At 35.7% G+C, this 14883-nt stretch overlaps 1 protein-coding gene across 1 annotated transcript; it reads right to left on the bottom strand.

The window, feature by feature from the left end:
* Window positions 1-582: 582 nt before the first annotated feature.
* LOC113074200 (tubby-related protein 1-like) lies at window positions 583-8044 on the bottom strand. Its single transcript, XM_026246956.1, has 13 exons — window positions 7871-8044; window positions 5204-5327; window positions 5014-5118; window positions 4282-4419; window positions 4069-4179; window positions 3844-3987; window positions 3172-3257; window positions 2868-3035; window positions 2341-2453; window positions 2124-2232; window positions 1921-2019; window positions 1534-1705; window positions 583-799 (listed from the first exon to the last, which is right to left on the bottom strand). Exons 1-13 carry the CDS (start codon window positions 7883-7885, stop codon window positions 666-668), a joined length of 1518 nt encoding a protein of 505 aa, XP_026102741.1. The 5' UTR covers window positions 7886-8044; the 3' UTR covers window positions 583-665.
* Between the last annotated feature and the right edge of the window lie 6839 nt (window positions 8045-14883).

Here is a 14883-nt window from a genome sequence, read left to right as displayed (position 1 = left end):
GGCTGGAGTGGTGTAGATTACTTGTGGATTATTGTAATGCTATTATCAGTTGTTTGGTCTCTCACTCTGACGGCACCCATTCACTGCAGAGGATCCATTGCTGAGCTAGTGATGTATTACTACAGTACATTTCTCCAATGAAGAAACTCATCTACATCTTGGATGGCCTGAGGCTGAGCATTTTCAGCAAATGATCAACTTTGGGTGAACTATTCCTATGAACAAAGTGCATTTTCTATTCATGTTATTAGTATAAGATAACAGTTTTTAAGCCAATTTACTAAAATGTTGAACAGACAATGTTAAAACACATTTTTGCTAATTGCATTGTATGCATAACCTAAAACTTTCCCTTTTCAAACACACATCACGTCTAATGTGACCTCCTCACCACCGGGGTAATTAGCATTTTTCAAAACTCTCAAATCAAACATCTCAATGCTTTCTCAGTTCACCCACTCTGTCTACAACCATTACTTGATTTTAGCCCAAGCGGATATTACCAGCAGATCTCTCTATGGCATGTAAAATAATGCAAACTCACATGCAATGGTGGCTATATTTTACAGATTCATGGATTTCAGTCTTGTTGTGAATTGAGCCGATGCTGATTGAGAACGTGTGATGAAATAAAAGAAATACACCAACAGGACGTGTTTACGCTTTTACTCGCAGGCGATTTTGCCATCAAAGCTGGAGAGGGCGATGGCAAAGGCTTGCACGGCACACAGAGGATACCTGTAGTCCAGAGTGAAGGCATCGTCTGCGACTCTCCCAAACTGCATCACAATATAGTCCTCTGAAATGTAGCACAAAAAAAGGGCCATGCAATGCTTTATTTGCTTAGCAAACATACCATTTTTAATGTACTTTTCAACATCAAACTGTCCAGTGCTGATAGGCACTGCATATTGCACAGCGTATACTTTTAGTTTTACTTTTACAATTAGTGAAACAGTATGCAAAGTATCATCACTATGAAATATCTTCAAATATGATTATTTGGCATTTCATTTTTGTGTACAAATGTCTTCACTTTTGACAGTTATTCATCAATAGAGAGATTAAAATAGCAGCTAATATTATTTCTGGTACTTTTGTTAAACTGGAAATTGATAATGAAGTTAAGTGCAGTGCATTGTGGGATGCATTAACAAATTTGGCAGACTTTATTTGAACACAAATTCAAGAGCATTTAAAGTGTATAAGTTATCAGTATATGCCCAGTGATCATGTTGATTTTAGAACTATGCTTTAACACAGTACTACTGTTAACTAAAACTGTTACATTTAAAATAGTTGTTTTCAAATAGTCTAATAAATATTAGATTTAATAAACATACTTCTGCAACTGACAGGAATAAAATTGCAGTACTAAAATGACTACAACTAAAACTGAAGTAATAAAAGTTAAATAGAAATATTTAAAAACTGCTAAATAAGTAGCACTCAAGTGTGCTTTTTCAAACATACCTTAGCTTTTGTTTTAGAGCAATATCAACAGCTCTACAGAGATATGGTTGAGTTACTTACGGTCTTTGTTATGCACAATCTGGAAGTTTTTGATGGAGGCCTGTGTGACCCTGCCGCTGAAGTTTAACACGTGTGACGCCGTTTCTTCATTCCACACTGGCGTCTTATTGCGCAGCTCTATCAAGTTTTCCATATTTCTGTTCTGATGTCTAATGAGGAGGCCATCATTTTCCTGTTGGGAAGCAGTATATTCAGATGTCATTTTAACAAATAAATGTTTTTTTGTTTTTTTTTGAAAATGAATAAATACAAATATTTATAGTTGAATAAATAAAATAATTATATATATATATATATATATATATATATATATATATATATATATATATATATATATATATATATATATATATATATCAAATAGATAAATATTTGTTTTTAACTTACACTACGTGGTCGTAATGGGACTCGTTCTCCGTCTTTGCTCATGCCGGGAATAATTACAATCATTCGCCTTGGTCCTTTCATACCCAAAACATTTGTTTCCTAAAGTCACAATGCAAATTAATGTTAGTAAAATATAGCATGCATTAAGTAACTGATTAGCGATTCAACCAAATTGACAGTGGTTACAGTAAATGTTGCCTTACATAGATAATGGCTGCTAATTCCTGCCGTGCGTTAGACATGTCCGGCAGAGCTCTGTCCGGATGCAGTGCATTATCAAAGACCGTGAACTTAGTACCCATCAGATTTGACCTGAAATATACATGCAAATATCCTTTAAATCAAAGAGAGTGTGTTACAGACCTGTAAAAGAGCCCGAGAGGAGCAGCTACAATAACTGTGGTTAGCAAACCCACTAACCTCAGCTTCCCAATGAAGTTTTCCCCTCCTCTGGAGAGGTCGGTCGGGTCAATGGAGATCAAGTAGTTTGAGGTTGTGCTTTTTTTCCTCTTTCTTCCCGCTAACAAAAACACCTGGATGTAAGATTGACATCAGAATATGTAACAACATGTGAATTCAAACGATTCTAGATTGATAAGATAAATGTCTTTTATTCACCAAGGATGCATTCAATTTATCAGAAGTGAGAGTAGAGGCTTGTATAATGTTACAAAAGATTTCTCTTTAAATAAATGTGGTTACTGAAAAATGTTATCACTGTCTCCACAAAAATATCTGAAGATCATGTGACACTGAAGACTGGAGTAATGATGCTGAAAATACAACTTTAAATCCCAAGAATAAATTACATTATAACATATAATCACAGAGAAAAATTACTGTTTTTAATGTTAATGTCAAATAAATGCAGTCTTGGTCCAGATATAAAACTTCTTTAAAAAAATCCACACCATGAAAGCCTACACAGATAAATGTAGATGTCGTACTTTCTTCTCGTCGTCCAGGTGCAGGTAGTATGTTGGGTAAAGGCCTCGGTCCATCCCTCTTTTGTCACGGGTCACTTTGCACCTTACCGTGACGCCCTGTTGTGCAGGCTGAAGAACGAACTCCTCCAGATTGTCAAACTCGATGGGAGGAGAAGGTGCTCGCTCCTCCTTCACAGGAATAACAGAGGTCATCTTAGAAACTTCCACCATGGTAATCATAGTTCCCACCCAAAAATCATTAATTGAGAGAAATGGTGATAAATGAATACCGGAATGAGAATAATGTGAAATATAATGAATTCACCTTTTTGCCTTTTTTCCCTTTGCCCTTTTTCTTTTTCTGTGTCACTTCTGAATCAGAGTCTTCAGTCTCTTCTGCTTTAGCAGGACCTGAGGAGGAGAAACAATCAAATTAGACATGGAAACAGCCATGTGATGTCATTTTATGGAAACAAATCAGTTGGGACATACTTTAGATAACAATTAATATCCAATCTCCTCACACTATGGCATTTAACCCTCCATTTGGCCCTTTAAAGGGATAGTTCACCCAAAAATGAAAACTCTGGCTGCCATTGACTTCCATAGTTGAAAAAAAAAAAATACTATGAAAGTCAATGGCAGCCACAAACTGTTTGATTACCAGCAATCTTATTTTATGTTCAACATAAGAAAACAACTCATACAGGTTTGGAACGACATGAGGGTGAGTAAATGATGACAGAATTTTCATTTTTGGGTATCCCTTTAACTTCAATATTCATTTCTATCCAGAAAAATATGTATATATATCCAATGCAGATACTATTTTATTCAGTGAAGAATACACATGTGCACAAAAACAAAACATAATAGTGCAGGGTACACATAAAAAACAACATGGAACTTTCTTTATTATTAAAGCTTTTATATTGTTTTATGTCAGCAAGTAAAATAATGTGTCCCCTAATGGCTTTACGAAAGGACCAGAACTTACTTTTGGTCTTTTTTGTCTTTTTGTCCTTGTCTTTGTCCCCTCCTGTCTGAAACATGGACGCTGGGGTTGAGCTGCTCTTCTTCTTCGTCTTGCTGGTTTTGGTTTCTGGTTGGCTCTCATCTTCACTCTCAGATTTGGCAGCTGCTTTACGCCACATTTGCAAACATATGTATTATTCTGAATCAGCAAATAGACATGCATGTAGAAGAGCTCTCAAAACATTACCTTTCTTTTTACTCTTGGTTTCAGGCTTGTCTCCATTGATCTGAAACATGGAGGCTGGTTCCTTTTTCTTGGCTTTAGATTTTCCTTTACTATCTACATCCTCTTTGACATCTTCATGAAGCAAACAGAAATAAAACAAGTTATTGAATTGAACTAAACGAATCCCTTAATAGATGCTTAAAGTAGTTTAAAGACGATGTGAACAGAGGACACCTTTTGATTTGGACTTCTTGTCTTTTTCTTTCTCTTTTTCCTTTCCATCAGAACTTGCTTTTGAAGTCTTTTTCTTTGTCTTCTTCTGAGGAGTGGTCTCTTCATCATCCTCCTCCTCCTCATCATCTTCTGTAGAACCTGTTTTGTAATAAACAGATAAGTGCTCAGATATTAAAAACTAAATGTGGTACAGTTTGCTTTTCAAAAATACAAAGTAAGAGCAAATTGCTATTTCTAATTAAAAAAGGACTTTTTAAAAACTCAAAATATTAAAACTTGCAATCCAAATGTAGAGATTTCAATATGAGCTCAAACATTTCATATCATATATCAAGTAAATAAATATATTAAAGTATTATTAAGGTAATTTCAGTGTTCCTATTGTTAACTAAGGCTCATTTGTGATAACTGAAAAAGCTTCAATAAAATAAAATAAAAAATAAATATTACATGACAATCTAAAACTTTGACATTTGAAGAAATGTTGCCTTTGCAACTAAATGCAATAAAATAAGATGAAGTTGGAATAAATAACTACAGCTAAAGCAAGCTAAATAACATATAAATAAAATGATAATCATATAAAAAAAAACTAAACAAATAACTAAAACTTGAAACATTTAAAATAGAATATGTACATAATACAAAAAGATCACATTAATTTCATATAAATAACATTAAGACAACACTAATAGTATATAAATGACACTAAAATAACACTAGGACACTTACTCTTCTTCTTCTTTGGGGCACTTTTCGCTTTCTTTTTGCTTTCCTTCTCCTTCTCTGTTGATTCTTTGTCCTTCTCCAGTTTCTTCTTCTTCACCTTCTCTCCATCTGTGAGGGAGGTTTGTGAGAGTTGTGTAAACAGACTGACAGAAGCGCAGTGATGTAACATCAGGACATGAGCTCTGTGCCGTACTCTGAGTGACCGGGCTGCTCTCGGCCGACAGATCCACGCTCTTCTTGCTCTTGCTCTTTTTGGGTTTGGCTTCGGTCCCGTTGGTCTCTGCTGGAGTCGACTCGGGCTTCTTCTTTTTGGGCTTCTGTAATATTCTGCATTTAAAAATAACATTATTGTAATAAACATATCAGACAATTACCTATTACTAAAAGTAATCAAAGCTAGAAAGTTAGATTACTCACCAGTAAGCATGCAAGTGAAAGCGATGAATAAAAAAAGAACAATATATTTGAATATAACTCTTAGTCGATAAATAGGCTTTGATGTCATTTTTTGTTTGAAACACACTCACCTATTTATATATAAATATAAACAAATAAATAGATATATATCTTTCATTAAAGTTTTCCTAAAACCTAAAAACAAAATGCGGTCTTATCTTAGGACAACTTTGATTAAATTTTTCCATCCACTTCAAATGCTGAGTACTGACTACACTTGTATGTGTGTGTGTGTGTGTGTGTGTGTGTATATATATATATATATATGTATGCACTTTTTTTTAAATCTATAGTTATGATTTGTTAACCAGATATATTAAAAAAAGAAACTGCATACAAACACACACACACAAATATATACAGTAGGTCAATATATATTTGTACACAGAGAAAATTTGGTATGCCACCAGAATAGAAATAAAATGAAACAATATGAAACTGAAGTCTAGACTTAAAGCTTTAATTCAAGTGGTTTAAATAAAATATAACATAACATGCAAGGATTTACGAACATTTTTATACACTGTCCCCCCATTTTCAGGGGCTCAAATGTAATTGGCCAAATAAATATAATATGAAAACAAATGTTTAATTTGAATGTTTTGTTGAGAATCCTTTGCAGGCTATGACTGCCTTACTTCTGGAACTGATTGACATCAGAAGAGACTGAGTTTACTCCTTTGTGAAGCTTTGCCAGGCCTTTACTGCAGCTGACTTCAGTTGTTGTTTGTTTGTGGGTCTTCCTGCCTTTAGTTTTGTCTTCTGTGAGGGAAATGCATGCTCAATCGGGTTGAGATCAGGAGATTGATTTTGCCATTGCAGAATATAAAATTTTTTTTATCTTCAGAAACTTCTGGGATGCTTTTGGTGTGTGCTTTGGGTCACTGTCCATTTCTACTATGAAGCGCTGCCCAATCAACTTTGCTTCATTTGGTTAAATCTGGGCAGAATTCTTCCAGCTGCTTCTGACCTCTGTCACATCATCACTAAACACCAGAAACCCAGCGTCACTGGAAGCCATGCACGCTCATGCATCACACTGCTCCATCATGTTTCACAGATGATGTTGTGTGCCTTGGATCACGAGTTGTTCCAATCCTTTTTTTTCTTCTCGTCATTCTGGTACAGCTTGATCTTAATTTTTTATAGATGCTTTTTGGCAAAGTCTAATCTGGCATTGTTTGCACCTTCTTCATACACAATGATATCTTTTTGAAGCATAAGATTGCATCATCTTTAGATCCATTGATATAACAGCAGTGATCTGATGCATAACCCCATTATACAACACATCCTGTTTGTGAGTGATTAAGCTGCAAGAGTCAGTGATGGAAAACCCTCACATTTATCTGGTATTCTTCTGTATTTCATAAATATGTGTTAATAAGTTAAACCGAAATCTTTTCACCCTCATATATATATATATATATATATATATATGGTCTGAAACAGGAGACACTCAGTACTGTCTGTGAGTCTGAAAATGTGTGTGTACGAGTGTGTAAGTGTGTGTGATCTACTTAAGACGCAGCCAGAATAAGACTATTAATACCGTCACCTTAGTCAATCCCTGTTATGAGGTGCAGAGGAAACCCTTAATTCAACCATGTATCCATTCAGTTAACAATAAAAAATATACAGTAGCAAAATAAGTTTGAAATAAGTTTGATCTTAAATAAGGTTAAACATTTAAGTATTTGTGCTGTCTAAATGAACTCACATTGTGTTTGTAGGTCATCTTTAATAGTTTGAGTAAAACTGAATGAGACGTATTTACATTTATACTTCAAAAGGATCTGTCAAGCTCTGAACCCTTGAGCTAAACACATCATTATAAAACATTTTCTTGATTATTAGGACTTAGCACATAAATGTGATATAAATCTGCAATGTCTAATATTTCCCACTTGTAATGCTAACAGCCCTACTATTTATTTTAGTTTATGCAAATATAAAAAAAGCTAAATATTTTACAGCCATTTAGCATTTCTCATCACAAGCAAGCAACAGAACAAGGTGATAAACTAATATTGAAATGCATGGCTGGAAGGGTTTGATTCAGTCATTTGCACGCGTCTGTAACAAGCTTTGCAATTATATATATCACTGAACCTTCCTGTAAAACTAGGAGTGACCTCACTATAACTCACTAATTAGACAAGTGACATCAACCAACATGCTAATGACAGCGTGCTCAGTATGTTTTTTAATTATCGATACATTCCTTGCCTTTAAATCCATTCTGATGACAGATCTAGTTTAAAACCGAAGATGAATATTAGTGATTCGATCTCTGATTGTCCTCCAGTGAATCAACATTTAGATCAACAGCTATTCAGAGGATAATAATAACTATAATAGCCGCAACATGCTTTATGCAATCAATCAATTAAATAAAGCTCACCTTTTCGGCAGACATGTCCTTTATCTTCAGACTGTACCCAGTGAAGTTGAACAAAAGCAAGCGAGGCCTGCGGTGATGCTAAGCTAGTAATGAGAAAGTGTGGAGCTTTACTCACTGAAGCTCCATCAGCAGAAAGTTGCTAAGAGGATTTTCCCTCTATCCCATCTGTCACTCACACCACGGCCTGAAGAAGAAATAATATGACAAGATGGGTAACTGACAAATGGATGTCAAATTATAGATTTTAGACTAAACTTTATATATAAGAGGAATGAAGGAAATGACATTTTGAGATTTTTAATCACATTTTGCCTATAGTGGACATGGAAGCAGATCCACATAAACTCCTTAAGTTGAATTAACAGTTAGAAGAAACATCTTTCTCATTTAGATGCTTGAAGATGCCTTATTTATTTACTTCTTGTTGAGGTCCAACACGTTTTAGGAAGGACCCACTGATATTGCATGCTTAAAAAAAGTGTTATTCGAATCTAATGAATTCAATAATTGCTTTCAAAATTATGACCCATCTTTGAGGTGGTCAAAGATGAGACACTTTGACAGCAGTCAACACCTCCTCAAGCTGCAGCAGGCCAGACAGTATCTGTAGGTCACGAGGTGTACAAGCGTCTGGAACCCACTGCAGGATGAGGAGCTTATCGATGGACTGAACGGTAGAGCTTTCTCCTCTTATTGGTTTAGCTCTACTTGGCCCGTGCAAAAGCAGCTCATGAAGGCCACTGACTGATCAACCTCTGACAAACGCTGGAATAGTGTGAATACATTTGTGAATGTCTGATACATTCATAACTAGAAGTTCATCTTATATTTAAACACTGTTAAACTCAATATTTTAAGACTTTATTAAAATTCTAATCATAAAGAATAATAATTATTATTATTATTATTTCTTATGGCACTGTATGCATCAGTTAGAATGGTCATATTGCACCCCCTACAGGCAAGTAAAGGTGGTGCATGATTTCATTGACAAGTTTAACAATATAATGTAGAAAATGCATGCCTGGAATTAATGTCAGGATTTACACCCAATAGGTGTAATGATTTACATTTACCATCATTAACATGATTTGTTATTATTACTTTATATATATATAATGTGTGTGTGTATATATATATATATATTTTTTTTTTTTTTTTACTTTTTTTATTATTATTATTATTTATTTTTGTATTTTTTTATGTTCACTTTTAATTCACATCTATGGACATCTATTCGACATGGAAAAACATTCTCTTTCCATGTACAATAAATACTCTCTGTCTTCATAAATAATATTTTATAATATTTATTTACATGAATATTCTTATCTTAAATTAATTACTGTATAAAATTGGTGACACACACACATACATGCATGTATCATCAAATATGTATCAGGTTCATTATAGACATTATAAGTAAAGCCATTAAAAACATAAATTTTACTTTAAATATTTTTTTTTATTAAAATGTTTGTTTAATGTTTAACACTTTCATTTAATGTTCTAAAAATAATAAAACTGAAATAGAAAAAAAATTAGAAATTATATAAATATAAAAAAGGCAAAATACACTACAAAATTATAAAAAATTAAACTTAAAATAAAAATAATAATAATTTAAAACTATTAATAAAACTATAACAATGTCTCCGCGGTACCAATTATTTTAGTATTTTTAAGTAAATATTTCTTGCCCTGACGCTAGATGGCGATATAGTTAAATACAATAAAATTAAATGTGGACACTGGCTCAAGATCATGTTTTATGGTGAAATGAAGCTGATTGTGCTGCAGTGCTTCATCCGCTGTTTCCGCCATCCTCCCGTTCACAGATCATGGGCTAGCGAACTCGAGGAGGTTCAGAGGTGGAGCTCAAGATCTTAAAGAGACAGTGCAGTTTATGATGCAACTATGCAGTATTCTCCAGATCACCAGTTTAGAACTAAAACCGAACTACTGAAATGCTCCTCTTAAACCTATCAGTTTAAAAATAAAAATAAAAACATTTTCATTTGGTTCATATTTACATACAAATAATAAACAATAATTGATAGCTTATAATATAAATGTGTTTACTTAAACTATATAGCCTACGATCTTTACTACACTGGAACAGATTTTTGAAATAATGCAGAAGCAGCAGAAGAAGAGCTACTTAAGGACGTGACCTCACTCCAGCGGCTTTATTATTCACATTCACAATCACAAACAATGAGGACAACCCATGGAGATGTGGGTCAGAGAAGTGCACACGCTCATGAGGGACACACACGTGTGTGTGTGTGTGTGTGTGTGTGTGAGAGAGAGAGAGAGAGAGAGACTCAAACTAAACAAAGGCAACAGGATACTGCCTCACTGTAAAACAAATGCTGGATCCAGCAGCAGATGAGCACACAGAGGAAAATACAGTCTGAAAATGTCCTGCTGACCTCCTTTCACAGAATGAGTTTTCCCATGATGCAACGGCCTCTGTCAGAAGGCTGGATAACAGTACAGGAAGGAAACTCCAGTTTAAACTACAGTGGTGCTTGCCTGTACGAATCCTGTATCGCTCTTTTACTACATTCCATGCAGTGAATCAAGTATTCTAGGTGGTTGCCAGGGTGTTGCTATCCTACTTCTATGGATTTAGTGTTTTTTTAACATGTTATCAGTAACCGTGCTATGCAGCTTCTAAGGTTAAAGTATTTTAAAGCATGTCGCTCTACAGTAACTATGATGAACTGGGTGTTTGCCAGGGCATTGCTAATTAGCTGCTAAGGTCAGAGCGGTTTTTAGCATGTTACATTGCAGGTACTAGGATGTTATATTTGGTTGCCAGGGTGTTGCTATGAGTGTTTTAAACATGTTACTATTAATAACTAGGATACTTTGGGTGGTTGCCTGGGTGTTTATATGCAACTCTAATTGTTTTTAGCATGTTGCTTGCACTGGTTGGGGTGTTCAGGGATTTTTTTAAATGGGCTGCTGTGGAGCTACATTGAATTTTATCATTGAATTTTATTTCTTTTTTTTTCAAGTCAGATGTTCTGAGTGGTTACCAGGGTATTGATATGCAGTATGCATTCTAGTGTGTTGCTATGTAGTTCCTAGGGTGTTCTGAACATTTGTTCCTTTGTCAGGGCAAAGTTACTTATAGTTGCAATTACGGCATTTTTTGCAACTTGCTATGCAGTTTGTTAATTGGTGTAAAGTGTTTTGCTTTTTTTAGTTACTAGGATGTGCTAGGTGGTTGCCAGGGTGTTGCAAGTCAATTGCTAAGGCACTCCAGTGTGTTGCTATGCGGTTAATAAGGTGCTCAGAGTTAAGGATTTCATTCAGATCCTTAACCATAAATATGCACTTTGCAGATACTTGTATCTAAAGCGAATAAAGCAATGCCACTTCACCATAGACGCCCCCAATTGTCTGCTGTGCCCCACCAAAGTCCCTAAACTAAAACCACATCATAGTGCTGATCTGGGATCAGATTTATTTCAGGTGTTGCAGAGTTTTCTGAAAATGTGAGCAAAATTACAATAATGCCATAGAAAACAATAATACTTGACATGATGTTTCTTAAGAACAGATCAGAAATAAAATAATGAAGCTGATAGCATAAAAAGTCTAATTTAATAACAATAGTTACATTACATTAAAAACTTATCCTTACCCATTTTCATGTATACAGAAAATAATCAGCTTTTGACATGCTGCATTCTTGTTAGTGTCTGATCTTTCAACATGTTTCATCCTGCAACCTTTGTCTACACTTTTGCTCGGTCCCCGTTGTGCAATGTGATAAATACGGCAAATTGTCACCAGCTGGTCAATAAACAGTTAACTCAAACTTGTGCGGTTTTGGTCAGGGACTGATTACTCTGAACAATTCTTAAAGATCATGTGATAATGCCCTAGGGAACATCGCACCGAAAAAAAAAAACTGGAAAATATTCTGTAATGCAAGATTGTAAAAGTGATATTAGACCTCATTTAGGTGCCATTTTCTTATGCTTATGATGATGAATAATGCAGGCTTTTTTTACCAAATGAACCCCACCGAAAAACATGTATTTTAGCCCATATATTTTTTTTAGTGGGAACCCCCTCGAAACACATTATGCTAGTTTTTGGCTAGTTTTGAGAAGCAACAAGGCAGGTCTTGTTGCGAAAACCTGGCAATCACCTACACACACACACACACACACGCAAGTCTGAGTGAATGAGAACAAAGTCAATAGTTGTGGAACTCCAAGGCTGTCAAGGCTATTTTATTCTCTAAACACTGGTTATTGTTAGCAATAATAACGTTACCTGCTTGATGGGACAGTGATCCTACCATTCACTTAGTAAACCTCATACCATTCCTATCAACCCCTAAAACAACACAGAGACCTCTAGAACATCCTAGCAACCCAGAACACCCTAGTAACTACCCAGAAACCCTCAAAAACCAATCTAGCAACCCTAGAACATCCTGACAACCACTCAATAACCCTCAAAACACACTAGCAACTCCCAAAACTAACTAGCAACCACCTAGCACCCCTAGAACACCCTTGTAATAGCCCCATACCTCTCAACCTCTTAAGTAACCCTTAGAACACCCTAACAACTACCTACCAACCCCTTTCAACCATCTAGAAACACATAGGACATCATACCAACCACCAAGCAATGCATAGTACACCCTATAACCCAGCAACCCCTAGAACATTCTAGCAACCCCAAAACACCATATAAACCCCAGAACAACTTCACAATCTCCCAGTAATTGATAAACCACTATAGCAACCACAGAGCAATGCGTAGAACACCCTAGCAACTCAAGCAACCATCTAGCAACCCAATACATCTGATCAACCACCCAACAACCCCCAAAACAACCACAGAGCAATGCCTTGAACAACCCCAAGAACAACCTACCAATCATCTAGCAAACCTCATACAATCTATCAACCACCCACCTAAATCAGCAAACTATCATTTAAAAAACATTTCAAGAATTAGATGTTTTGTTTCCAGCCAAGACTTGGAGAAACTAGTTCATGCCTTTATCACAAGCAGGGTGGACTTTTGTAATGGGCTGCTCACTGGGCCTTCCCAAAAAGAGCATTAGACAGGCTGCAGCTCATCCAGAACGCTGGCTGCCAGGATTCTGACTAGAACCAGAAAATCTGAGCATATCACACCAGTCCTCAGGTCCTTACACTGGCTTCCAGTTACATTTAGGATTGATTTAAAAGTACTTTTACTCCTATATAAGTCACTAAATGACCTAAACCCCCCTCAGGAAACAGCACATCCTAGAAACTACCTAGAAATCCCTGGAAAACCACATAAAAATCTAGCAAATGCAAATCCCCCTAGCATCCATCTAGCACCCCCCCATATCAACCACTCAAACCCCAAACAAACAGAAATCCCTAGTGAACCCCCGATAACCACCCAAAAGTCCTTAAATCAGTAAGTTCTATAAACCTTATTTTAACCCTTCTTTTAAAACCTTTTTCCACATTTTTCAAAAAAGTATGGACTTTTTACACAGACAAAAGTGTACAATGAAAGCATGAAATGTATATAAAAAAAAGTGTGCTCCAGCATGATGTTTGTTTCAGGATAGGTCTTATGCAAACAATGTAACCACAGAAATCCCAGCTGAAATGCCTTGCTTTTCTCAGTTAATTTAATGTGTAAATGAAAATGTGCAAGACTGCAATTGAAAGTCACTAAGCCTGCCCAAGTATACACATGCGGAGCAGGTGACAAACCTCTGATGGTATTGTTAAAATTAAGTGGCTTTCATTGAGTCCTTATTTCACATGAATGTCACTGCATACAGATGGGGGAAGTGAACAGAACTTCGGTTCTCTCCGCAGCTTCAGCGTTGCGTTACACAGGATGACATCAGTGTGGAGGGACTCTGGGTAATAGCTCCTGTGGGAGAGGCCACGTCCTTCAGCTCTGGCGCCGAAGAGACTATTAGACCCTGCAGCGTCCCCCCAGTGCTCGAGTAACGTGCCTAGGATGTTCCCCAGCCACCGCCCTTCAGCTCCAGCCATTATGTGTCATTAAGCCAGTTGGGGCCATTTGGTGAGGTCTCCCAAAAAAAGGCAAAACTATCTGTCTGTCAGAGCCAGTTTGTTATAGAGAGCACTGTCAGATGAGGTCACAGGTAGCACTCAGTTGTTAAAGGTGGAATAAAGCCATAAAAAAACACATTGAGAAAAAACACTTGCTTTTTAATATGCAACTAAGACAAAGTTTAAGAACAGTTTAAAATTTTTTAGCCTGACCAAAGGAGTTTTAATATGCCTGAAGGAGGAGGATTTGTTAGCATTTCCATTTAGCTCAATGGCAACGTCCAGTTGTTGCAAGCAGTCCTGGATGAACATGACCTGGATGCTGCCATCTGATTGGAAATATGGAAACTCAGAAAACCTATATTGCTGTATTACTTTTCAAAAGTTTTGGTTGGTGAAATGTTTTTTTTTTTTTAAGGTATTACTTTTGTTCAGCATGGAAGCATTAAAAGTGGAAATAAAATATATTTATAATGTTACAAAGGATTTAATCATTTCAAATAAATGCTGTTCTTTTAAACTTTCTATTCATCAAAGACACCTTACAAAAATCTAACCAGGAACATAGTGTATATAAGTCTTTGTCAAGCCAACATGCAATCTTAGTCACAAGTTTCTTGATAAACTTTGCTGTTCTAGTTGAAAATGATCTTTATATTAATTTATTTGAATGTTATAATTACATGCATTCAAAAAGGTGCCTTCCAAAAGAACTATAGAATAGAATAAAGAGCTTTTACATGAAATATAAGAAGATTTACAATGTCACTTTGCAGAAGGTGCACAGTAGAGTGTCCTGCACTCTTAAAAATAAAGTTGCTTTAGTGACGAACCTTTAACATCCAAGCAATTTTCAACAAAAAATGTTTTTTAAACATTCTTTACACTAAGACATTTTTTTTTTTTAGAACATGTTCTTTGGGGAACCAGGAATTGTTCTTCTAT

The sequence above is a fragment of the Carassius auratus genome, unplaced genomic scaffold (genome assembly GCF_003368295.1).
Source record: "Carassius auratus strain Wakin unplaced genomic scaffold, ASM336829v1 scaf_tig00013860, whole genome shotgun sequence".
NCBI lineage: Eukaryota > Metazoa > Chordata > Actinopteri > Cypriniformes > Cyprinidae > Carassius > Carassius auratus.
Note: the sequence above shows the minus strand (reverse complement) of the source record. Positions and strands in the feature narration are given on the sequence as shown.